At 38.1% G+C, this 26,527-nt stretch overlaps 2 protein-coding genes across 2 annotated transcripts; one reads left to right on the top strand and one right to left on the bottom strand.

Annotated features, from left to right (window-relative positions):
* Positions 1–4,901: 4,901 nt before the first annotated feature.
* LOC139945958 (delta(24)-sterol reductase-like) lies at positions 4,902–17,135 on the top strand. The gene is made up of 10 exons (XM_071943501.1): positions 4,902–5,027; positions 5,824–6,157; positions 6,521–6,644; positions 9,390–9,527; positions 10,308–10,426; positions 11,578–11,844; positions 12,606–12,746; positions 13,587–13,784; positions 15,329–15,507; positions 16,291–17,135. Exons 2-10 carry the CDS (start codon positions 5,915–5,917, stop codon positions 16,442–16,444), a joined length of 1,563 nt encoding a protein of 520 aa, XP_071799602.1. The 5' UTR covers positions 4,902–5,027; positions 5,824–5,914; the 3' UTR covers positions 16,445–17,135.
* A 134-nt stretch (positions 17,136–17,269) lies between these two features.
* LOC139945959 (uncharacterized protein F21D5.5-like) lies at positions 17,270–26,424 on the bottom strand. Its single transcript, XM_071943502.1, has 5 exons — positions 26,028–26,424; positions 24,988–25,169; positions 23,470–23,805; positions 22,195–22,429; positions 17,270–21,890 (listed from the first exon to the last, which is right to left on the bottom strand). Exons 1-5 carry the CDS (start codon positions 26,422–26,424, stop codon positions 21,643–21,645), a joined length of 1,398 nt encoding a protein of 465 aa, XP_071799603.1. The 3' UTR covers positions 17,270–21,642.
* Between the last annotated feature and the right edge of the window lie 103 nt (positions 26,425–26,527).

Raw genomic sequence — 26,527 nt, 5'->3', positions numbered from 1 at the left:
CTACCGTGTAAAAGTATTGCGTAAAGTCTCCTGCCAAAATGGAGTTCAGATGTAAGTATTAATTTCACACTGACACTGTTGTTGTGGTGTCATTTAGCCTTCGAGAAAGACTCTCTTATTACCAAAGTAAAGCGTAACAAACTATTCCATGGGTCTTGTGTTTCTGTTCAGCAGAGTATGGGTTCAAGTCCCAGTCGTGACACTTTGTATCTTAAGCAAGACACTTCACAAATTTTGTTCGACATTTTGATGGGATGTAAAGCCGGTTGTCTCGTGTGTTGTGTAATGCACATAAATTTGTCCCGGTGTTTCAGACTGGTCTCCGAGCAGCAATAATTATGTGCATCTCCCCTTTATATTACAAGATGTTGTATTTATGGTCTCTTAAAATCATTCTAAACGAGCCCCACAAATTCGATGTTTCGGCGCCAGGAGTGTCATTCATGGCAGACATGGTGCATTATAATTACTGCAGATGATGCATTGAGGGCGGGCGCATGTATGGCAACTGGTTGAGAGTTCACATGATGAGGACACAGTCCCTTTAAACATAGATGACAATGCCACTCTTGAAAACAAACACGAAAACACTTTCAAAAAGTGTTCACATCTAAATGGATCGAGTTTTCTGCAAAGTTGGCTTAGGTTTGAGTTTTGACTAAGTTTTGACTAAGTTGGAATCTTGTTTTTTATCTTTTTTTGCAGATATGAGAGTTATTACGAAGACGTTCCTGTTGCGTGTGCGTGTGTGCGTCCTGCACAGTAAGCTTCGCTTTATTTGGATGGAGTGGCTACGTGTGTTTATTATTCACACACGCTGTATTTGGTGCAATTATTATCCACAAAGCATTATCACTGCATAAAATCAACAAAATCATCTGTTCATATCTTAAAAGTCATACAAGGCGCAATTTGAATGGGTTTCATAAAATAGATTTTGCATATTTTGGCGCTCCCGATGTCACAAAGAATAAGATCATTATTTATATGACATTAAAAACCATTAGGTTGAGTATAACTCGTCTTAACTCGAGATGTGATGGTAAATTGGGTTTAATGATCAAGAGTGATCTTCAAGTTAAGACGTTCTTTTGTTGGACTTCATTTAATGCCCCTTTGACCGTTACGAATATGAAATTGCCATTAATGATCTTATAGTTCTGAGCAGACGAAATATCATTAACATTTAATCATTATAGCAGATAATTGTATAACATAATGACAACAAAATTATATAAATTTATAAAATTGTTTAGAAAATTTATTTATATTTTAAGCAATAACTATAAGCTATTTATATTATAGTTTATTAATTATAACTTATTCTGTTTTGACTTAATTCTTGCTGCATTTCTAACAATACGTAAATCTATCATATTATTTATTTATAAAACTGTTTAAAAACATGTCTGTACGAGGTAAATTTATATTTAAAACGGCAAAGTCATAAACGAAAGTTTTAGAACCGACAATGTCGTTACAGTGTGCTAATAGACCGAGCCAACGTATATTATAGCACATTGACCTGTACTATTTTTGATAATATATTAACATTGCCATTGTCTGAATTATGAGTATTTCCTTAACAAGTATTTATTTAAAGCACCATATAGAAAAAGACTTGTTTATATAAATTATTATATATTTTTAATATCATTATCATTAACTTGAATACGTAAAACCAGTGAATGAATATATTATTTATTCTTGGTCAAAGAAACATCTTGTGTACAATAGCTGTATTTTTCAGCTCTTTGAGTAGCACATATTGTGCTGTTATGCATACTGTAATAAAATAAATTATAAACTGGAAAAAAATGTTAATCAAACAATAAGTAACATTGGATGGATGTCAATTGTTTAGATTACTAATTTTATTTACGTGTAATTGGCTATTTTCACCTCTGTAACATCTGTGTTCCATTAAAGAAGAGCCTAAAATAAAACATCTTTTTTACATTGTATTTCACACCTGTTATCTCTATGCAATTCCTTTTCCAATCGTTGGACATAATAATTGGATCATGCACAAACAGATTCCTACAAAAATATTAAAAGACTCAGGCCTAAAGCCTTTAAATGTTCGAGTAAGAAATTACCTCTTTCTCAAAAACTACGTTACCTCAGACAGGCATTATTTTGAGAACACACCAATAGTGTCCCGTGGCTTTAAGGGTATTTTAAAAGGTGTGTTTGTGTCTAGTTAAACAAAATACCGGTTGGGCATAATATTCGGTCTACAAACCACACCATGCATTGGTGATTGGATACGAGCTTATAAATTGCTGCTAAGTTTTCATCAGTTTGTTAGTTTCCTATACCAGAGAGGTTTTTTTTTGAAGGTTTTATTTTAAGCCCCTTCATGTAGCCTGTTGTCAATGCCTTAGTGGCGTAAACAGCGGGGCAACTTGCCACTTGCATGCGTGCGTGTTCTCCCATGCTCCCGTTCCAGTCGCTTGGGATCGCAGCTCTCCAAACGCCTTGACAAAAGGCTACTTCGTATGAGGCTGGGAGTGTCGGATCTTTCATCCCTGCCTTGGTTTGCTTTGTTCGCCAGGTATTTATATATGGAAATGTTTTTGTTTTGTGTTTTACTGTTGTGTGATCTTTACGAGACTTTTGAATGCAATCTCAATTTTAGTATGCCCTAATTGTCTGATGGTGTTCTCGTCGATGGGGTCTGATTGAACATAAGTTTCTATGACTGTTTTTATACCATTGGCTGACCCTGTTCAACTTGTATTGTTTACTTATTGTAAAAAAATCCTTTGAAAAACTGTGGTGTCACTGCATGCCATGTGACAACAACAATTGGGGGATCATTATCTTATAAGAAAAAAACCCAGACTGATATGCTTTCCGGGTGGATGTTATTTCAACACAAGCTTACCAACAAATCCAAATCATAATTAAGTACTATACATCCTGGGGTCATATTGAGCCCGACGCACCGTAGCAAATGAAAATATATTTTGCTGTTTGCAGTCGGCGTAGCTCACTGCTCAATTAAAAATCAATATTGTGTGTGAACTTATTGTGTTAATGGTTCTGCTTGAAGCGCTTTTCATCGTAATATGCCTATGATTATTTAAACTTAATTAGTAAACATACAATATTTTAAGCGCTGGGCGCTTTGAAAGATTTTCTGGTATTAGCTTTGAATGGGGGGGGGGCCCTCCCCACCGTAACAAACCTGTGAAAAGTTGGATTCAATTGGTCATTAAAAATACAAGAGAATAACGACAGACAAAACACCCATGTTGCACAACTTTGTGTGTTTTAAGTTCAGCTGAAGTATTTTATTATTTGAGTGAGAAATTATCTTTTTACAAAAGAGGGAGCCGTTTCTCAAAATGTGTAAAACTAACATTGCTCGTTATACCGAGTCTGTTTTTGTGCAAATAATTGTTTTTTAGTAATTACCAATAGTGTACAGTGCCTTTAAAATAAAAGGCCTGTAATGATTTTCAGCGTTGTAGTTTTTTGCTGGTCCAGAATCAACAATGGGTAGGAGTATCCGTGACCCTAAAACTCTCATATCCTATCTGGTAAAAAGGTACTTCCCCGTGTGTGTTAAGGTGGCCTAAAGTTTCCCTTTTATTTGTACCCAAAATAGCCGGATTAGTGGGCTTTTAGGTCGTAAAGTTACCATAATACAAGTATCTAGGAACTGTAATTAGATGATTTTGAAGTTTGATAAAAAACCAATATTGCACAATCAGTAAACTACGTCATCATAATTCACTTACAGTATTTTAACTCTTAGTGGGAAAGATTTAGAGACCAACTTGTATAACAACTAATCGTATATTATTTAGTGATCTTATTATAGGTAGTTTTCTCATATTATGCGGGACTGACTAAGCAGCTGATACAAGGGAAGGAGAAACTGTTGTTATAGGCCTTCATAATGTTTCGTTTTGTTTGTCATAATGGACCTAATTGTGTTGACTTTGAGTCTCTTGTTGAGGTGTTGTTGTTGTTGTTGTTGTTGTTGTTGTTGTTGTTGTTGTTGTTGTTGTTGTTGTCGTTGTCGTTGTCGTTGTCGTTGTCGTTGTCGTTGTCGTTGTCGTTGTTGTTGTTGTTGTTGTTGTTGTTGTTGTTGTTGTTGTTGTTGTTGTTGTTGTTGTTGTTGTTGTTGTTGTTGTTGTTGTTGTTGTTGTTGTTGTTGTTGTTGTTTATGTCTTTTTAGTTTTAGTTCACCTCGTTGATTGTTTTTCCCCCGTTAAGAGTAAAGTGATTCCGTGTGGGCGTCCAAGAGGAAGTCAACCCAATGGGTACAACAAAAGTACCTAGTTAAAGAATTACACAAGGAAGGACTGCACGTTTCCCCTCGAAAGGGTAAAAAGTAGTTCCTTGTGGGTGGCTGGGTTAAGAGGAAATTAGCATAAATGGGTACAAAAAGTACCGGTTTGCACCGGACTACATGCAAGTGGGCGGGGGGGGGGGGTATCCGACACTCTTGAAGAAAAAACCTTTAGCCTATTGCAGCAGCGTTTTCATTGAGAAAAATTCCGCTGCGAAGAAAATGTTTAGCCTGTAAATAAAGACAATCTATATTTTTTTACAATTATCTACTGAAGCTGTTGCCGCCACATGAATAAAAGAAAGACCGTGTTAGGCCCAAGTTGAGTTTGCCTGAGATGGGGAGCAACTCCATAATAATATCGTCTAAAACACTTGAAGGCCATTTTTCCCCCCAAAAAGGTATTCTTGGAGATCTTATCTATCTTGAGTCTGCCTGTGTTTAATTATGAAGTCACCAATGATCTAGGAATGTCTGAACCAAAACATCTTAGTAATAAGCCATTGCCACTGGTTTCGAAAAGTGCCACAATCAATTTGGAAACAAGCGCCCTCTGTTGTCAAACATGTTACCAAGGGGAGCAGTCGGGCGGACGGCCGGGGGGACGTACCGAATTACGTACACAATCAGTGTCGAGTGATCGAGGGATGGTCACTGCGGACGGCTGGGTGTGTGCATGGAAACAGACGGCTTTAAAATAACTTTCAGACGAAACTGTAGGGTAAATACTTTATTAAATAATAGTATAATTACACTGTAGTTAGACTGGAATTTTTGTTATTTGATTAAGAACAGCCATTTTGTCTGATGAGGAACATTCAAGTTTTCAACGCTGTGCTGATGCAACGGTTCACTTCATTTACCTCAGGAATCAGGGATTCAGGGGTACAAACTTTTCACACAGCAGTGCAGGGGGGTGGGTAGTTGGTAATGAATGACCAACATTGAGTCTTGACAGGGGGCAAACATATTTTGAGACGCAATTAATAATGGTAGTTTCCGTAGTTTCATTTGCATTTTTCCTAAATAAGCCCCTTTAATTTAAAAAAAAAAAAAAAAAACCTTTAAAGATAGTGGATTCCAAGATAGTTTTTATTAATATAACTTATTTATTCTAAGTTTACTATTTTGTTTGTTTGGTAATCTACTAATAGTAATAATTTTAGCAAACTTGATTTAGCAACAATAGGCCGCTGATTTCAAAACCAAAGTCCAACAATGGTTCAAGGTTCAACAAGGGAGCATTTTAGTTTTACATCTTTTGATGAAATTATCCCAAACTACGCTGTCATGAATTGTCCATTACTGTCTTCGATAACATAGGTGAGGGTTGAGGTAGCACCGTGTCACGTGTGTAAATCTCCTTATGGTAGTGTTGGTTCTGGAAAGAAGGTTTGGGGTAGCATCGTATGTAAATCTTTTTAAAGAAATCAACAAAAGAGATTAACACATAGTGCAGTTGCCAAAACCTCACCTAATTTTGTTCCCACTGTTTTAAAAGTTTTATTTCTTTGCAGGGAAGGACAGTGACCAGGCCTGTAAAAACAAGAGAATACACCCTATTTTCGTCTAGTCGTTAGACATTTCGAAACTTTGGCATTCTTGAAGATGTTTCCCCCACTATGGTTAGTGACACTTTGTGTTGCTCCTGTAGTAAGCCTGTTGGTTTGGATACGCATCAAAGGACTGGAGTACACCATTGTGAACCAGCGATGGATTTTTGTTTGTCTGTTTCTTCTGCCGTTGTCTGTCGTCTACGATGTGTTGACCTTCGTGCGGAACTGGCTGGTTTTCCAGCTGAATACGGCACCATTGAAGCATGACAAACGCGTCAAGGAAATACAAAAACAGGTACAGCTATGTGAAGCGATCAATGGAATTGAGTTGTTTGTCAACCCAGGTCATTGAAAATTTGTGTTATGTTGATTAGAGCAAACCTATTGCTTTAAAACTGTTGATAATTGATATCACATTTGGTTCAAAAGTTGTGAAATTAGCAATGTCACCAAGTGATGTGAGAGAATAAAGCTATGAAAAAGGGGTTTAAAGTCGACTTGTTTCTTGAAAATACTTGTAGTAGTTAGTAAGTAGTAATGGTAATTTACTTAAATACAACTTTTGGTAGTTAAAGTTACCAAAATAATAACATGCCTTTAAAGGTGATCAAAGTCGAATCTGAAAACGCTTTTCAACAATCTTGTTTTTTTTGCACAGGTTTTGGAGTGGAGATCAAATGGGTCCAAGAAACCTATGTGTACATCACGTCCTGGATACCAGACTGTCAGCTTACGCGTTGGAAAATACAAGAAAACGCACCATAATGTTCATATTAACCTAGGTAAGAAGAGGCCATTGTGTTTTGTTTTAAAGTAGATGTAGTTGTTTCTAGTTGACGATTTTCTCTTCTTCATTTTTTCCTTAACATCGTGGCCATAGAATTGAAGAAAAGTATTTCTACGGTTTTATGATTTCTTAAAATATTTCAGAGAGCCTTTGTTGCCAAGTTTCTAGTATGAATAGACCGATCCAGTAGGCTCCGCCCACGACGCACGCGTGAGCAAGAACACGTGGGGCTCTCCAATGCCTTTCTGCACAACTCTGTCGCGCGCGCCAAGATATGCACATGCATGTAGGACCTTAGTGTCGGACCTTCATTGCGTTGTGATTGGTCAATACCCAATGGAGCGGAGCTTAATGGATCGGTCTATTGCAATCACAGGCCTGGAATTTCATCTTTGAGAGGGCAAGGCCATTTCCATTTTTGCAAATGGTCAATCCATTGGAAAATATCAAAGGCAGTGGACACTATTGGTAATTACTCAAAACAATTATTAGCATAAAACCTTTCTTGGTGAAGAGTAATGGGGAGAGGTTGATGGTATAAATTATTGTGAGAAACGGCAACCTCTGAAGTGCCATAGTTGTCGAGAAAGAAGTAATTTTCCACGAATTTGATTTTGAGACCTCAGATTTAGAACTTGAGGTCTTGAAATCAACCATCTAAACCCACACACCTTTGTGTGACAAGGGTGTTTTATTGTTTCATTCATATCTCGCAAGTTCGATGACTGATTGAGCTCAAATTTTCAAAGGTTCGTTAATTTATGCATAATGTTGAGTATACACCAACTGTGAAGGCTAGTCTTTGACAATTACCAATAGTGTCCAGTGTCTTTAAAGTCTGTGGGAAACTTTGGTAAGGGGCATCAAGTCACATTGCCTCAGTGTAATTCCAGACCTGCAGTCTACATATATTGCATATCATGTACATAGCTCATTGGTACAATTATTGAACCCAACAAATCAAGAGCATAGCCCCCCCCCCCTTTCTGTTTAAAAATGATCAATAAATGATTTCAAAATTTTAGACCAAAGTGCTCTGGAGTATGCTTGTGAGGAATCTAATTGATTTAAAGGAACACGTTGCCTTGGATCGGACGAGTTGGTCTATAAAAAAGCGTTTGTTATGAAATGCATATGGGTAGAAAGATAATTTAAAAGTAGAATACAATGATCCACACAAGTTTGCCTCGAAATTGCGTGGTTTTTCTTTTACTGTGCGAACAAACACGGTCGGCCATTTATGGGAGTCAAAAATTTGACTCCCATAAATGGCCGACTGTGTTAGTCGACGAGGTAAAAGGAAAACCGTGCAATTTCGAGGCATGTTTGTGTGGATCATTGTATTCTACTTTTACAGCATCTTTCTACTCATATGCATATTATAACAAACGCTTTTCAAAGACCAACTCGACCGATCCAAGGCAACGTGTTCCTTTAAGGTCAAAAAATTGAACTGATTTTTCTTATTAATAATAAACTTATTATCTCTTTTCTGATAAAGTTCAATGATATGATTATTATTGCTAAGTGTTCAATTTTGCTATTCTTTGCACTGCAAATCCTATTTTTATATTGGTCCAATGTGCACTGGTTTGGTATTACATACATGGATACATCCTGAGAGTGGACTATAACTTATGTTTGGTGACTTTTGCAGTTTTTATAGATTTCCTAAAAATGGATTGCATATTTTGGAGCTCCTGGTAAATGGAGTTTTCTTTTAACACCGGATATGAAAATGCAATGTATGACCTGATTTATAGCACCATGCTGCCAATGCATTGTCTAAGGTCTGTACTTGAGTGTTTTATATTTAAGCTGGATATTTTTGTCCTCTGCAAGCCAAAAAACGAAGCGGATAAATAACCTTTATTCTTTATCCTTGTGAAATGATTTCAAAAAGCTGAATACAATGCACTGTGTGCATTGTCTCAATTATAATGGAATTTTTTTCTAATTGCAGTTTATGTTACATAATAATTTGTTTAATAACCTTTACACGTTATAGTCTGCCCAAATTCAAACAAGTCTTGGTATCTTAAGGCGTCTTTCTACTTTTTAATTTCCTCCTCCTTTCATCTCTTTACCCTTTTAACCCTCAAATTGTCTGGGGACCACACATTGGCCCACGGGACTCCTGACAGGGGACAACCGGGGTCAACATAACCCCAAACAGCCTGGGATCACAGAACCTCTGACGAGGGACCTTAGCCGGGACCCCTCACAGGGTACCATTGGAACCCTTGACAGTATTCCGTGGAACCCCTGACAGCAAGGTACCACAGGATCCCTGACAGGGGCCCATGGAACCCCTAGTACATGTATGGGGCCACTGGACACAGGGGCCAATGGGACCACAGAACTTCTGACAAGGGAACACAGAACCCCTGACAAGAGACCTTAGCTGGGACCCCTGACAGGGGACCAGGGAACCCCTGACAGCTAGGTACCACAGGACTCCTAACACAGTACCACAGGATCCCTGACAGTAGGGAGGGGACCTTGAAAAATTGAAACCCTTGAGAGGGAACCATGTGACCCTTGGCAGGACACCATGACCACTGACAGGCCCTGACGATGACAGTGGCCACTGGACACACGGAACAGAAGCCAAAGGATGGGACATTGCAGGTGCCATCTCAAACCTGAAACTATTCTGTGAGTAACTCCCATTCACCAATGATCCATCGATACAATTGTTCAGTATTTTACTTTTTGCTCTCATTTTGACTCTCCACAGTTGACATTCTTGGAGTGGACACAAAGCGAAGAGTGGTACGAGTTGAACCACTTGTTTCGATGGGCCAGATCACTGCCATGCTAAATCCACTAGGATGGACCCTACCTGTGTTACCAGAGCTTGATGTTCTTACTGTTGGTACGTCAAAAGTATTTATCCTAACCTTCTTTTCAGTTGAAAGAAACCTTCCAATACACCAGGGCTCACCCTAAACTCTAGCCTCGTTTAGTAAGAAGTTCTACAGGCTTTTAAGGGCCAACCTAACAAACTTGCTCCGTCGGCTATGTACTACAAACTGTGCAAACAACTTGTTGAACGTGCTCTTCTTCTTTTTCAGATGTAAGAACAAATTTAGATATGTTGTTAGTTTTTCACTGAGTGTTTGAATGTACCTTCCTTTAACCATGAAAACTGCTTCTTTAACTTCTGGGGCAAATAATTATTAGCCCTGTGTGGAAAGCCTGTATATGTGCAAAGAGGAAGGGAAATGACCTATTAAATTTTGTGATGTACCCACATATTCCAAAATCTATACGGATGTGAGTGAGAAAAAAAAAACTCTCTATGGTGTAAATTGCCAAGTTGAATTCAATACCCTTCAAAAAATAATTGTTGTCAACATCCAAAACATCTGATGGCATTTGTCTGGGACAAATGGGTCTCTCTTGTTTGTTCATAGGATGACTTTTTCAGAGTGAAATTTGAAAAATGAAAACATTGGACTTCAACAACTAATGGATATTTACATTCCAAGTTAAATGCCATTTTGAATAAATATTATCGAAAGGCGATTACTTTGAAGGTAATCTATTCTTAAAACAGTTGATACTATCAACAGCTGCAGTTCTCTTCTTTGTGTAAGTTTGAATCATTCTTTTTCATCCAATTCTGTGGATATTTGTTGTGATTCATTTTTAGGAGGTATGGTTATGGGTGTTGGCATAGAAACATCATCTCATAAATTTGGGTTATTTCAACACACATGTGTGGCCTTTGAGTTGGTCATGGCAGACGGAACTTTAGTCAGGTGTTCAAAGGTAGGTTTACGATGACATCCTGATCCTGTTTTGTTTCATAAAAACTTGTTTGTTGAGGTGTTTGTTTGATTGATTGTTTTGTTTGTTTCTTTTGTAAGCTTGTTTGTTATGTGTAATGGTTAATCTCCTTTTTTCCATTGGCTTTTTACCCAGGGCCAATTTCATAAAGTGAGAAGACTTGTCTTTGACAATTACCAATAGTGTCCAGTGTCTTTAAGTATATGATTTGGGGCAAACAATAAATTTACTTGGGCGAGATCTGAAACAAACTCTTTCTGATTTAATGTTAAGGTGCTCAACCAACTGAGTAGAGCTACCTATAGCCAATATGTTGGTGGTATTTTGTCCATAACTTTGTTCAGTCAGAAGCCATACAACACAAAAACATGCTAAGCACAGCTTAGTATTGCTTAGCAGAAGCAGGTTACCAGCCCAAATTACATTAAGTTTGCATTTTTGTGGCTGGTGCATGACTCTTTGCTTAGCAATTTTTGTCCATTCTTTCTACTTAAAGAGTTTATGAAATTGGGCCCAGGTTGGACTGACACACCTCCTTTGTCAGTTCTGGCTGACCTGTGTTGTCTCCTCTGTTGTCATCAGTCTTCTTAGTACTTTGTTATTCCACTTTTTACTGTCCTGTTTATCTCTATGATAGCCAATTTTGTAAACATGTTCCCCTTGAAAATGGCAGTTTTGATGTAGAAGATGATGTTGAATCTTTGTGTGTAGATCTCCGTTACACGATATCTCTAGATAGATGTAGGTTCTAAAACTTATTACCCTTACTGAATGTCTTAAAGGAGATCTGTTTGTTTTTTTGGAACCATTTGATTTTTTTCCCTGTAAATGTAGATGTTCACAAAAGTTGGTCGCTTTTTTGAGATATCGAAATAATAATCCGAAATAGTAAAACAAAAAATTTTTTTTCCTTAGCAGCAGTACTTCGAAACTGCAATGTTTCTCAAAATGCGTTATACAATCCAAAGCTGCTGTACTTCATACCACGTTCTTACTGCGCCTTGAACACCCAGCAGGGTGGATATGTGCGCATTACAAGTCTTATTGTTATTGGCAACAATTTTCAGAGTCATGACCAAACAAGCCTTTAAGATTCTGCTTCAAAATATTCTTGTCTACTTTGCTTATTTCAGGATGAACATCCCGATCTGTTCCATGCAGTGCCATGGTCCTACGGAACCCTTGGATTTCTGGTTGCAGCAGAGATCCAAATAGTGCCAGCTAAGAAATACGTGAAGGTGAACTTCAAGCCCGCACATTCCATGAGCGAAGTCATCAAGGTGTTCACTGAGGAAACACTCAAAAAGACGGGAAATGATTTCGTGGAAGGGCTGGTGTACAGTAAGGATACTGCAGTTATTATGACTGCTAATATGACGGACGAGGTTGAGGAACAGAAGGTAAGATTCTTGGAGTAACCACTAAAGGGGTGGGAGGAACTCTGGAGCCCCCTCCCCGAATCTTTGAGCCTACCATTAAGTATTCAATTAAAAACACACTGGACAATTATTTCAATTTCAATGAATCAAAAATCCAAAAATTATACAGTTACTGTTGTAACAACATAGTGTAGCGTCAGTGGTGATTGACCGATACACCTCCCTGTCGGAGCACTGTTGGTCGTCTCCCTGCAGGTCGATCGGGGAACCTGCTCACCAGAGAGGGCGTCCTTTTGCTTTGTGTAAATGTCATAGACCTTATCGCAAATACCAATGCACAAGCGCAGACTGTTGAATGAGGTGCATTGTGGGATATATATGGATCAAATTTGGATATCAGCAAGACCACAATGCACCTAATTCCAAGCATTACGCGCGCGCCCCGGTATTTGCGAAAAGGTCTATGACTTGTTGAGTGTCAATAAAGTTCTGTAACCAGGGGACAGAAAGTCAGTATTTGTATATTCTTGTGTCATTTAAAGCTGTGTGCATCGCAACTCCTTTCAACACTGCAATACATTATACTGTTACAAGTTCAATGCACGGAAACAGCTATATTCGTTCGTTGCTCGTTTAGAACTTCCCTTTCCGAGCCTTTTATGGTTTTTCTCCCTGTCCACTCTGACTTACAGTGCTACTGAAATATATAGGTGTCTATTATTATTGTTATTATGATTAATTTTTTAATTGAACAAGATCCATTTCATGTTTGTTACATACAGATCAATGATATTGGTAAATACTGGAAACCCTGGTTCTTCAAGCATGTCCAGCAATACCTGACCATTGGTGAAGGGTATGAGTACATCCCATTGCGTCATTACTATCATCGCCATACAAGAAGTATCTTCTGGGAATTAGAAGTGAGTGCCTATAACCATGACATCATTTTTGGTTGAATGTCCTGGACAACTATTAACTTGAAAAAGAATGACACTGCTCTAGATTTGCAAAGGTTGCGGGTTCGTATCCCACCCGAGTAATATGCCTGTAAAAATGTTTCACAGAACTCGGGAAAGTACTGAGTATACAGTGCTAACACACATCGGTGTAAGGGTAAAAACACAAAATGTAATATTCTTCTGCAAATTTACCATCTATTAAGTCCTGATTAGCTTCTTGGGTTGAAAGGCGGGTAGTTGCTGGGTTTGAGGGTTAGGGTGGCTACTAAGGTTAAAGGGCCTGCCGTCGATTTCACAAAACTCTTCCCAACTTAAGACTAATCTTAGTACTTAGGACGAGTCCCAACCCTGCACTGTAGCATGCAGACCTTAAGATTAATCCTAAGTTAAGACGAGTTACTCGTCCTAACTCGAGATAAGACGAGTCCTAACTCTTTGTGAAATCGACTTCTGGATAGCTACTTGGGTTAAAGGTCTCAAGATTTACCTACCTTAATAATTTTGTTGATGGAACGAAAAAATTGTATTGAAGGCTGGATAGCTACTTGGGTTAAAGGTCTCAAGATTTACCTACACTAATAATTTTGTTGATGGACTGAAAAAAATTGCATTTATGAAAGTTATATATACTTCGCCCAAGGTATCGCTCCTAGTGAGTTTAGTTAACCAATAAACTACATGCTATGCTAGAACTAAACATTCAGAACGGGAGCAAGCTATCACTCTACCTAATACCTAACCAACATTACATACATCAGTCGTAATTACTTTTAAAACCGTTCTGGACTTTTTCCTCGCCAGGACATCATTCCGTTTGGCAACAACCCCGTATTCCGTTACCTGTGTGGATGGATGGTGCCACCCCAGATCTCACTCCTCAAGTTAACCCAAGGAGAGACGATTCGTAAACTTTATGAGCAGAACCACGTTCTCCAGGATATGTTAGTACCTCTGAACAAGCTTCCTGAGACCATTGAGTGCTTTGAGAGAGAGACTAAGGTAAGTGAAACACTCGGTTGATTGACCTCTTGCACTGACTGTAACATACTGTACAGTAAGCTTGGGCGATATCACGATATTATTGAGTATCGCGATTTTAATTTGGAAACGATTTCGATATCGAATCGATTTGGTTTTAATCGAAATATCGATATATCGCGATATATCGCGATATATCGCGATATATCGCGATATCCTTTAAATATCGCAATATCACGATGTATTTCCTAGCTGAGACATCTTGCACCCCATAGGTTTGGAGTAAAACCAGAAGAATAGGTCATTAGAACACCTCTCTTATGCTATGACTGTCGCTTCTACAACTTTCACTTGGAGTTTGAAGACTGATGATGTCAAATTTAATTAATCGCGATTATATCGAAGATCGCGATATATTGTCGGCGATATATCGTGAATAAAATAAATCGATATCGCCCAAGCTTACTGTACAGCGACACCGATCAGCTGTAATAGGTGTTTGAAGCTTTGCATGGTGTGGAGAATAAGAGTAACTATAGATATAAATATGAATAGTAAACTTGCTGGTACAACCATGGGTAAAATCTCTTTTGAAGGAGTGGTGGCTCTGAATAGAGCCGGTTTGGTCTCAACGTTTCAAACAGTATACTCTGCTCGTCTTCAGGAGAGGGTAGGGGTAGGGGGGCACCAGCACAGCTCTCTGCAGTGGAACTTTCACTGACCGCTCTTTACTGGGGCAATTGGGTAACCCTGGCTGCCGTGGATGTGTTTCGTAGTTACCCTTGAATATTGTAATGTTTGGTGTTGTGCTGTGTCAATAAAAGCTCTCGTGAAATGCTCTCAAAACACAAGACGTTTTCTCGTCTCGTCGAAAACTCTAAACCAAACAAGCTAAGCCTACACTACAATACCTAGCACTCTCGTATGTATAATAAAAACCAAGAGGTTTCTCGGATTGAGTTTTACGGTTTATTTGTTTTGCATGGACATAACCGCTCCAGATTTTCACCGAAACCTCATAGCCTAATATCTCACAAACATTACCACCTTCTGAAACTGACTTCACAGGTTAGTTTTATTTAATATCTACGTTTATATAGAATTAAACCAACTAACGGTTAAACAAAACGGAAGATATACTTTAACTTTAAAGACCCTGGACACTATTGATATTTGTCAAAGACCAGTCTTCTCACTTTTGGTCGAAGTCCCGAGATAATAATGGAAGAAAAAACACCTTGTCACACGAAGTTGTGTGCTTTCTGATGCTTGATTTCGAGACCTCAAATTCTAAATCTGAGGTCTTGAAGGCAAATACTAGAAAATTACTTCTTTCTCGAAAACTATGTCACTTCAGAGGGAGCCGTTTCTCACAATGTTTTAGACTATCAACCTCTCCCCATTACTCGTTACCAATTTAGGTTTTATGTTAATAATTATTTTGAGTAATTACCAATAGTGTTCACTGCCTTTAAGAAGTGCTATGAAATTTGGCTCAGGTTATACCTGTTAATAGACTGGTCTTTGTCAATAATATTTTTGTGTATTCATGTTCTCCCCATCAGCTTTATCCCCTCTGGCTGTGTCCGTTTCTTTTAACTTCCCTCCCTGGAATGGTACATCCCAAAGGCAACGAGGATGAAATGTACGTGGACATCGGAGCTTATGGTACCCCCAAAACAAAGAACTTTCAGTTTGTTGAAACTACAAGACGTTTGGAGGAGTTTGTGCGCAGCGTTAATGGGTAAGAATGCTTTGTAGTTTTTATTTTATTTAACTCTAAAAATGTCTTATTTCAAAATCACTAAGCCCCAGAGATTCTCAGTGCAAAACAGGACAGCTTCAATCAGGTGCAACAAGATTGTGTGTCCAGAAAAAGAAACATGTTGAAAGGCAGTGACAAGATGCTGTACATGTAAGTCGGGACAGCCTATCCCAAGCTCATGTTAGCGTCCCTAACAACGCAAGGATGGCATCCATCAAATAATGTCACACCACACACCCTATTGGCTGGCTGTAAACCCAAACAAAATTTGTGCAGTGCATAAGGAGGACTGCAGGAAGCCATATTACATGTTTGTCAAAGGTTTTCAAGGTATAACTTTGTTGTTTCTGTTTTTCTTTCATTATGTTTTTTGGTTTTAAAGGCAGTGGACACTGTTGGTAATTGTCAAAGACTAGCCTTCTTAGTTGGTGTATCTCAACATATGCATAAAATAACAAGCCTGTGAAAATTTGAGCTCAATCGGTCATCGGAGAAACACCCTTGTCACACGAAGTTGTGTGCGTTTAGATGTTTCTAAACTTGAGGTCTCGAAATCAAATTCGTGGAAAATTACTTCTTTCTCCAAAACTATGGCACTTCAGAGGGAGCTGTTTCTCACAATGTTTTATACCACCAACCTCTCCCCATTACTTGTCACCAATTTAGGTTTTATGCTAATAATTATTTTGAGTAATTACCAATAGTGTCCACTGCCTTTAATGCGCATTACAAGTCTTTATTATCGTTCTTTTCTTTTTAAAGATTCCAGATGCTGTATGCCGACACTCATATGACCAGGGAGGAATTCCGTGAAATGTTCGACCACTCTCTCTACGACAAACTTAGAGCCAAGTTGAACTGTAAACAAGCTTTTCCTGAGGTCTATGATAAGATAAGCAGAGCTGTTCGCATCTGAGTGATGGGATGGTTTTTGCATTAAGCCGGTTCATACTTCATGCGAATTTGATTGAATTTGACACCACAACTCTCCTTTCGCAGCGATATTCGCAAACAAGTTAACTGCTGCGAATTATTCGTTGCGAAGTTGTGACGTCAACATTCGCTTCGCATTCGCAGGAAGTAAGAACCGGGCTTTAGGTCTGTTTAATTTTATTGTTTGATAAAGGTTGCATGCTATAAAATATCCTTTTACAAAATATTTTTACATTTAAGGCAGTGGACACTATTGGTAATTGTCAAAGACTAGCCTTCACAGTTGGTGTATCTCAACATATGCATAAAATAACTAACCTGTGAAAATTTGAGCTCAATCGGTCATCGAACTTGCGAGATAATAATGAAAGAAAAAAACACTCTTGCCACACGAAGTTGTGTGCGTTTAGATGGTTGATTTCGAGACCTCAAGTTCTAAATGTGAGGTCTCGAAATTAAATTCGAGGAAGATTACTTCTTTCTCGAAATCTATGGCACTTCAGAGGGAGCCGTTTCTCACAATGTCTTATACCACCAACCTCTCCCCATTACTCGTAATCAAGAAAGGTTTTATGCTAATAATTATTTTGAGTAATTACCAATAGTGTCCACTGCCTTTAATTCAACCACAGAGCTGCCAACATTTGCATCTTATACGAGGGGGATCAAATGAGGGAGATATTACATTCAACATAATTGGTAAAAAGTTTCCATAATCCAGGAGATTTTGTACAACAATCAGGGAGATATTGAGAATTACATTCAATATAATAGGAATAAGTTTCCATAATCCAGGAGATTTTGTACAACAAGCGTGGAGGCATTTAGAATTGCATCCAGCATAATAGGGAATAAGTTTCCATAAGTAGGGAGGCTTATAAATTTGTTCATCAGAAAATGACAAGATTTGTTTATTTTCTGTGAACTTTCTGCAGAATCTGGGAGCGTTGTCAGCTCTGTAAACTTTGAAAGGCCATTCATTTCTGTAAATTCATCCGCATTCATGTACATGGCTAGCGGTGTTCATTTGTTAATTCACTTTGTTTAGTAAAAAGGTCAACAAAAATAACACAAAATAGAAATGTCATGTAAAAGGAATTTTGATAATAAGTTTAAAACATAAACACTGGAAAAGTTTCATTTGACGCCTAGACTTTTACTTTGACCTCCTTGGTTGAATGGAAATGGATCAAATTTTGCAGCTGTTTGGTTGAAGAACATATTTTCAGCCAATCAGAATTAATGACTCCTGTGACATGATTTGGTTTATATCAATTTCAAATAAAGAACCAAAGAGGAAACTGAAATGGTAAATTTTGTTTAAATAACTTGGGGTTGAACCTACTTTATTAAATCTTAAATAGTTCTTATATTTCAGTTGATCCATTCTGTCCAAACTTAATAAAATATTTATTGATTCTATATATTTACAATACATGTACCTTACTTTTTATCTTCAAGTACGCGCTAATCCTTCAATCAGATTCGCAGAATGAAGTGGTGATAAAAACCTAAGTTTCACGGCTAATATCACTACCTGCGTCTTGTGTGTTCTATGTCACGCGCCAAGTTTGCTTGAAGATAAAAACGTGATCACACCCACACTCGTGGAAATATGGAAAACATAGGGCTCTGCGTCTCAGATCTAACTCGGCCTTGTTGGATATGGGACGCAGAAGCGCTATATTTTTCTGTATTCCACTCGCACTTGTGTGATAACTTATAATATTTTGAAGAGAAGCAAAATCCTCAGGTCAGATTTATGCAATAGCGTCACAGTGAACATAACCACCAAAACATGTAATTAAAATTTTGAATTTTTTAAAAAATGTAGTAATTTAATTTTTATTAAATGTTTGTTAACGGTTGTCACAAGTCTATTTATAACATTTAACACAAAAGTAGTCTCGTATTTTCTACAAACACCGTACAAACATTGATTTGCAAAAAGAGATTTCACTTCCTGCGTGCTTTGTTACTTTTGTATAATTTTTAGAGGTTTTATTTTTTGTATAATTTTAACAATTTATTTTATGTATAATTTTGAAGATTTGTTTACAATTCATTATTGTTGTCTGTTACAAGATGTAAAACGAATGTCGGTTTGTATCCTTTGGAAAAGGCGCTCTATAAATACGGTCATTAGTATTATGATGATAGTGTTCGAACTCCTCGATTTTTGTGACACTGGCAATGTTCTCGCCAGTCTGCTGGTCCTCGCTAGATTACTGCTGTCGTGACTATGGACTCATCCAAATAGGAAGCAGTCAGGAGCCAGCAGACTCACCCCAGCAGCCTGGCGCAAGAATAGTGAGAGCAGTCTTCAATCAGGAAGAACAGAGTGTGTTAAGCTTTTACACAGAGTCTCCACTATCACTGTGACAAAAATTGAACAACTTATCTATCCACAACAAGTCTGCATGTCTGTAAACTTTGAGTAACAAAGCGGGAATGCATTTTATTTTTACCAGTCAAATGAGTTTACACTAAGGTAATGATATCTTTACATTTTTCTTCCTCAAAATGATGAGCTTTTAAAATTAAGATGACAAATATATACAAACTGTCATTTTTAAAGTTGTTCGGAGCCGAGGTTGATTCTGATGTCAGATTGTCAATGCCATTGCTTTCTGATGAGCTCGGGCATGTATTTCACACTGGACCACAAGCCCGGGGTCAGTAGTTTCAGTATTGAGCCAGTAAACTCAGGACAAGACAATTTTTAATTGTATAATGACACCTCATGTAATATTTCAAACAAAAACAAATTATGTTCAACTGTTGACTTTGAGGCCGATGTAATACCTTTCAATTCTATTGAATGATGAAGTATACAAAGTACAAATGAGAATTGTATTTTTTATGTCCAACGTGTTTGTTCAAATAAAACATTTAAATGCATGTTAAACTCTGGCAGGAAGTATTTCTCATGCTGATTCTGGTCTTGTTCAAACAATTTGGGTCCAGACTGGCCTTCACAGTTGGTGTATCTCAACATATGCATAATAAAACAAACCTGTAAAAATTTGAGCTCAATCGGCCATCGAACTTGCGAGATAATAATGGAAGAAAAAAACACCCCCGTCACACGAAGTTGTGTGCGTTTAGATGGTTGATTTCGAGACCTCAAATTCTAAATCTGAGGTCTCGAAATCAAATTCGTGGAAAATTACTTCTTTCTCGAAAACTATGGCACTTCAGAGGGAGCCGTTTCTCACAATGTTTTAGACCCTCAACCTCTCCCCATTACTCGTCACCAACAAATGTTCTAAGCTAATAATTATTTTGAGTAATTACCAATAGTGTCCACTGCCTTTAATGCTTCAAGCAACAAGCCCTTCGGTCTTGAGGATTCTCCCCCCCCCCCCCAAATTCGAGCCCAGAAGCTCAATGCCAATAATTTGGCCTGTCAAGGCCGAGTGGTTTAGTACACCAGACCCCATGCTCTGGCATTGTCAGCAGCAGAGTCTAGGTTCGAATCCTGGTCATGACACTTGTGCCATCGATCAAGGCACTTGACCAAAAATGCTTTTTAAAAAAGTGGGTAGGTACAGCCTGCTCTATTAGCCAGAATGCCTAGTGGATGATACCCATACCTACATCCTACATCCTTATAAACTGTAAATTAGGATTAGGTGGCAACATGTCCTTGGGGGAAAAATTATTTGGGGTAGACACTCAACAGCCCCCTTTTCAGTCAAGTGTAGCCCTCAACTTATAGTTGCTTTCCGGCCTCGTGATTGTAGGCGACCTCTCATAAAGATTTCTGTCGGATCATTATTAGGAAAACACTTTGCCGACTTGCAAAAAAGTATACCGTAGTAGTTATCTTACTTGCAGCCCTGACAAGCCAGATGTAGACAGGCCTGGCATGTACTGACCGCCGATATTCCATAAAAATGAAAAAGATTTGTCGGAGGATTTCTGAAGTGCCAATTTTATGTACCTCACTAAATACATGAACAAGTGGCGAAAAAAAAAAGACCAACTACCAGTAATCAATAAATAACGACTGTCTGTATTTTAAAATTTATGACAAGCGACAATCACACATATTGGGCCGGATAAATAAAAACTAGCAATAACTTATCAAGTTAAAGGTTCAGCATTAGCAAGCAGACTGAAAAGTAAAAGATCAGGCATGAACATTTTGCTCGCTGGATTACCTTTCACTTATAGCCATATAAATAAAAACGACATTTTACTAACATACTGTAGCAATTACTTGTATTTTTACAAGCTACTGCATGAGGAGCTTGAGATTTTACTTACACAACAGTCTTGCATATATGGCTCGGTATCGGGTCAGTATTTAAGGGTTATTTTTCCCTTGGCCTAATGATCCAACTTCAAATGTTACTTATAAATTTGTTGTGTACTTTAATTGCTCTAAAAGAACCAATCTCTGGAGCGCTGGCGTGGAGAGGCTGTTTCCTCATAGCCACTGCCGCCATCAAAAACTTGACTAAGTGGAAACTGCCCGCCTGCATTTCAGTTAATCGCTTTTGATCAGCGAGTCCATGCCTCTATTGTTATACTCCTGAATACCCCGCTATTGTGCTTTTCTCCGACCACTTACTAATCCGTTCAAGTAAATGGTGTTTTTCCAGTAAAAGGTTATTTATAGAGATTTGAGCAAATTCTCATGCCTGATCTTAAACTTATCGACATTTTGTTAATGCTGGCCTTTATACGACCCAGTATCTTGTGAAACTATCAGATAATAGTAAAATGTTGGTTTTATTTACATCTCAATAAGAAGAGTCCCTCAAGCATTGATTTTACCTACTAGTTCGACCAATTACTAGCAATATTAAGCCTTACTTTTATTTATAAGGATTTAAGTAAAAGACTAGTAAAAGCAAATGCTAGTTTTTATTTATCTGGCCCAATATGTACTGCTGCATATAAAAAAGATAAAATCTACTATACATATATTTAACTTGGATTTCTTATAACTTCTTTTCAAATATACTTATACATTGAGTTAAAAACATTTTCTATTTATTTGATTCAAAATTGAACGTTTCCTCTAAAAATAAACCTTTTGTATTACAATGAAATGCACAAATACAAAAGTTCAATTGTAAGTGCATTTGTAATGAAAACTCTAGAATATATTGCAGAGTATTACATTTCTTCCTGTCATCCGTCTCCGGATATTGTCAAACTAGTTATTACTTATTCACAAGTCCATTGCTGAAACAGTGCTTTGTCCTTGTCGCTCTTAAATACAGGCTGGAATGGTATCTTTACAATTTCAACGAAACCTTCCGATTTGACCGGCTTTTTGAAGTTCTTCTTGTAGACATTGAAGCCCACTTTTGGGACGCGACGTACTTTGCCGTCAGTTTGTGTCTGCCTCATGAAGTTCAAGTGATTTGCTAGCTCTCTTGACGTATCCATGACGAAACAACGCACTTTGTATTCTACGCAGCAAAGACATAAATAGAAGGAATTACAAGTTAACTACAAATTATACAAATTGTTGATCAAGACCAACAAATTATACAATTTATTTGCAAGATCTCCTCTTACAAATTATGGCTAGATAGCAGGGCACGTTAATCTGGAGGTCATTGATTCAAATCCCACTCTAGTCAATGTTTTTTTGTTCATTCCATAGAGCTCTATGGTTCAACCTCAAATCATGTAAAATGTTCCCAATCAGTTCCCTTGTGGTTTACTATTTGGTATCCCTAAATAAAGTAAAACTTGTTATCAATATCTTACTGGAGTCCGTGGCAAGCTTGATGTAGTCAGCCCTGGCAACTGCTGATGGATTGGTGTTATCTATGACCACATTCTTTCCTCCTTTTATAGCTTCTTTTGTTGCTTGGATACACTTTGCTTGTGTCTGGAGGGTGTCTCTGTTGACGTGAGTGTAACCGTGGGGTACGAGGTATTTCTTAACGATGGTGCTCTTTCCCGATGCAGGAAAGCCGACCATAATGATCAGCTCCTTTTTCTGAATGAGGTATACCAATCGATAAAATAGAGTTAGCTGTTTATTGCAAACTGCTTACCAACTAAATAATAATTTAATCATATTTATTCGGGCAAAACATTCACAAGTACATATGCACACATTAAAAATATAATAAAAACTTTTAAAGTTAAACAATAGTGGGATGCCCAGGAGAGCATAAAAGTTACATTTATATTAACTGTCACCAAAAGGCGTTAATGCCTCCCAAATCTTTCCCAAAAGCCAGGAAAATATTAAGGCAAGAAAGGGCATAAACATGCAGCACAAAAGATCCCACATATCACAAAACAACTATAAAAGACCTAAAAAGTAGACAAAGCAACGCAGGACTTAAAGAACCTATGGTATAAATGCAAAACAAATAGTTAATGGCCCGACCTTTCGACCCTTGAAGAATGCTTTAATAAGAATTGAAATAATTCATTCCGGCATCACAATACATACACAAATCTCAGTACATACCCCCAAAAATACAGCATGAAATGCAAATTGACGATGAAAACATCACAGAGAAAAGTACATGGCAATTAAAAAGACAAAACACACTTCAAATTAAAAAATAGTTTGTAGTCCGACACTCCTACCCTTGCATTTGTTTAGTCTTTGATAATTTCCGAGAAAGACTTTACTAGGGTCGAAACGCCAGGCCACAAACTATTGATTGCATAAATAAAAAGCAAGGGAAACACAAGACACAAAAATCAGACCATACACATTTTTTTACTAGACTATACAGAGGCTAATGTTAAGGGCGAGCCCTGTTTATCTTATCTTTAGAATGTGAAGTAACTATAAATTGTAAAATTGCAGTACAACCATGTGTAAAATCTCTTTTAGAAGTGTTGGCTCTGGGAACAACCTATTCTTCTCAGAGCTAAAACTCCTCTTTAAAGAGATTTTACATATGGCTACTCTTTGAGAGTCAACACTTATACAAAAACAGATGGTTGTACCCGCAAATTTATTGTTTATACTGACTTCTCCTTTCCACACCATTCAAAGCCTCAAACATCACTTACCTTAGAATGATAGCTCTTATGATGTTTTCCCTCACAACTTTTCAAAACCTCAGCAGGGTTGATCGAGTGCCAATCGAACACCGGCGGCGTCTCTCCAAAGAAGTACTCCTCAGGGGTCTTAAAATTGATTCCCACATTGGCAGCGAACATCCGGTCCCCGCAGGAGAAATCTCTCTTCTTCCCTGGTGCCCAGTCTTTGGCTCTTCCAGCAGCATCGCCGACGTAGTAAGACGCAGACATGTCGGGCTGGATACCATCATTGTGATGTTTCACCATTACATCCCACATCTTCGTCCCTGGTTTACGGAAGTCGTTCTCGCCAGTAGCTACAAAAACCTGAAATCAACATTCAGTCAGTTATCTTAAAAAAATCATGACAACGGTTATTGATGAAACTGACATTGAATTGTTCCATTTCTAGAAAAATACAGCGCTTCTGCATACCATACCCGGGGAGTTGGATATGGGACGCAGGCGCACTATATTTGTATTCCAAGAGTGCATGTGTGTTTACAAATTTATCTTCACACAACCTTGACGAGTAGCTTAAAGGCACTGGGGTGGATTGCACAAAGAGTTAATACTCTAGTTAAGACAAGTTACTCATCCTAACTTTGGACAAGCGTTAAGTTTGTAATATTTCCTCGGACTAGACTAGTCCTTACTCTTTGTGAAATAGACCCATGAACAGGTTGGGTAATTGTCAAAGACCAGTATTAATTTTGGTTTTTACCCATACACCGTGTGTTAGCACTGTATACTCAGTACTTTTCCCGAGTCCTGTGAAAAAATATCACAGGCATGTTACTCGGGTGGGACCAGTATCCTCACTTTGTATCCTAACATTCACAGATTTAATCTGTGAAAATTTGGTCATTGAAGTTGCAAGAGAATAATGATTGAAAAAAAAAACACCCTTGTTGCACAAATTTCTGTGCTTTCAGTCTTTACATAATAAGTGAGAAATTACCTCACGAGTTTACTGGCCAGACACTGAAATCACTGGCCTGTGGCCTACAGTCCAGGGTTGATTCCGAGCCCTGATGTGAATGCTATTGACTATTTCAATACATACAGGGTTGTACGCTAGAGCATTTATGTTAGTTGCCAATAAATCAAGTCCACCAAAGGCGAGCAGATCAACAAAATGACTCATGTTTAACTATGCGGCCATTGTAGCTGAAGAGGGGCCATGTTTATAATTATGCGGCCATTGTAGCTGAAGTGGGGCCAGGTTTAATTATGGGGCCATTGTAGCTGAAGTGGGGCCAGGTTTCCTAACTGTTTGTGTTATAGGGCAATGCAATGTTGAATGGCTTTTGACTGACTTTTTCTGTGACATATTTTGATGCTCCTATGCCGGTCTAAGATCAATGCACAGTAGTGGACAATATTTTCAAAATCTGCGCTGGGTGGGCGACACAATGTATATTTTGCTCAGAGTGCTGGGCAAACATTGTGAGTTCTGGGCAGGCCCGCCCAGCACCGCCCACCGTGGCTACAACACTGGATACATACCTGTATAGGAATATTGAGCTCATTTATGATCGTGTTGACCTTCTTCTGCCATCCTAATGGATTTTCGTGACCTTTTTCCATTCCTCGTTGATTGGTGATCAAGACTATTTTGTAGCCAACTTTGCGCTCAGCCTCCAATTTTGGTTTTACTTCATCATTGATGAATTTCCAGTCACTTGGACCTAAAAAGATTACAAAAGTATAAATTGTAAAAATTTTCCTACAGGATCAATCTCCTTTATTGAGGCTCTAGGCCTATATAATATCTGACAACCCCTCAAGAATGATGAAAACTTTAAAAATTCATCCTGACAATTTTGCAGTTTACTGAGTTGGTTCAAAATTATCTGAAAAATTCAAGTCCAACAGCTGACTTTCGGCCAAAAGCATTTGCCTGGAAACTAAAGATTACTAATATTAGTAATAAACTGTTTAAACAATTAAATCCAGTAAAAAAGATCAAAAATAGCCCGCTCATTTGATTTAGAAAACAGCTCATATTTTGCACAGATCAATTAGGAACAAGGAAGACAAAAGTCCAACACTAGACCCTGTAGTGAGTAACTGGGGCATTGACTTTGTTGTATACCCATTTTACAATAGTTTGACATTTTGCATTTTGTTCAATTCAAGGGAAATGCAAAATGTCATTTTTTTTTTATGAGCTGGAATTGTTTACCATTACTGGCTGGGTCCAAGTTATTAGAAGCCTTCACAGTAAAAAAGAAATCGGATAACTTTCCGTATGGCGCCACCACTTTTTCACTCATTTTTACAAAAAGGGATATCTCATTGATGTAAATAAGTCTAGAATAAGATACTATATTATTTCATGTCGAATGAAAAAGTGGTGGCGTCATACGGAAACTTTTCCAAAAAATCAAATAACACAGTAAAAAATCTCTACATTCCAGTTCCTATTTACCTTGCTTAAAAATTAAAATTCAAATTGCCATTTTCAAATATTGCGCCAAAATTTGAGTCGTTTCACCACCTGGGCATGGCAGGGCTTAAATTTATTTTTAGTTAAATGTTTGAACCTTGCGGAAATGTTTTCCCACTGGCAGGCACAATGAGCGTCATGTCCAAATCAAAAGCAGCAATCTTCGACGACCCCTTTATCGCCGGGCCACTCAGCACAAACACTGGCGGTAAATTGCTCGCTCCAGCCCGGGGGGCGTGCCCACTCCAGTCCGCATCAAACTTCAACTCCCATTCGGCCTGTTTAGCCTTCTTCGCTGCAGTGGCGTCAGCGGCCCGGCTTGATTTTCTCTTCGGCATGGTTAACTTAGCAGTTCTAACCAAATAATTAATCCTGCGTTGACATTGAGATTTTATACCATTTCCATTGCTATTTATTAACATTAAAAATTGTTTTGCCTGTCTGAACAAGTTTGGAGGAAGAAGTTTGCTACCGCAAAACGAGTTCAAAATCATCGCTAAAAAAAGGGGTCTTAATCCTGCACTTCTACACGTGATTGAGAAATAGGACTGCAGCGAGCACCATACTGGGGTGTTGCTTGTCGAGAGCTCCCTAGAG

Source organism: Asterias amurensis, chromosome 13 (assembly GCF_032118995.1).
Source record: "Asterias amurensis chromosome 13, ASM3211899v1".
Taxonomy (NCBI): Eukaryota; Metazoa; Echinodermata; class Asteroidea; order Forcipulatida; family Asteriidae; genus Asterias; species Asterias amurensis.
This window is presented reverse-complemented; position numbering and strand designations above follow the sequence as displayed.

Excerpts from the sequence above, each read along its gene's own strand:
- LOC139945959 (XM_071943502.1), bottom strand. The coding sequence starts at position 26,424 with ATGATTTTGAACTCGTTTTGCGGTAGCAAACTTCTTCCTCCAAACTTG. Across the intron at positions 22,430-23,469 it reads ATAAGAGCTATCATTCTAAG|AAAAAGGAGCTGATCATTAT; the intron begins GTAAGTGATGTT and ends TACCTCATTCAG. Across the intron at positions 21,891-22,194 it reads CAAGCTTGCCACGGACTCCA|AATACAAAGTGCGTTGTTTC; the intron begins GTAAGATATTGA and ends TTTGCTGCGTAG.
- LOC139945958 (XM_071943501.1), top strand. The coding sequence starts at position 5,915 with ATGTTTCCCCCACTATGGTTAGTGACACTTTGTGTTGCTCCTGTAGTA. Across the intron at positions 12,747-13,586 it reads GTATCTTCTGGGAATTAGAA|GACATCATTCCGTTTGGCAA; the intron begins GTGAGTGCCTAT and ends TTTCCTCGCCAG. Across the intron at positions 13,785-15,328 it reads GCTTTGAGAGAGAGACTAAG|CTTTATCCCCTCTGGCTGTG; the intron begins GTAAGTGAAACA and ends TCTCCCCATCAG.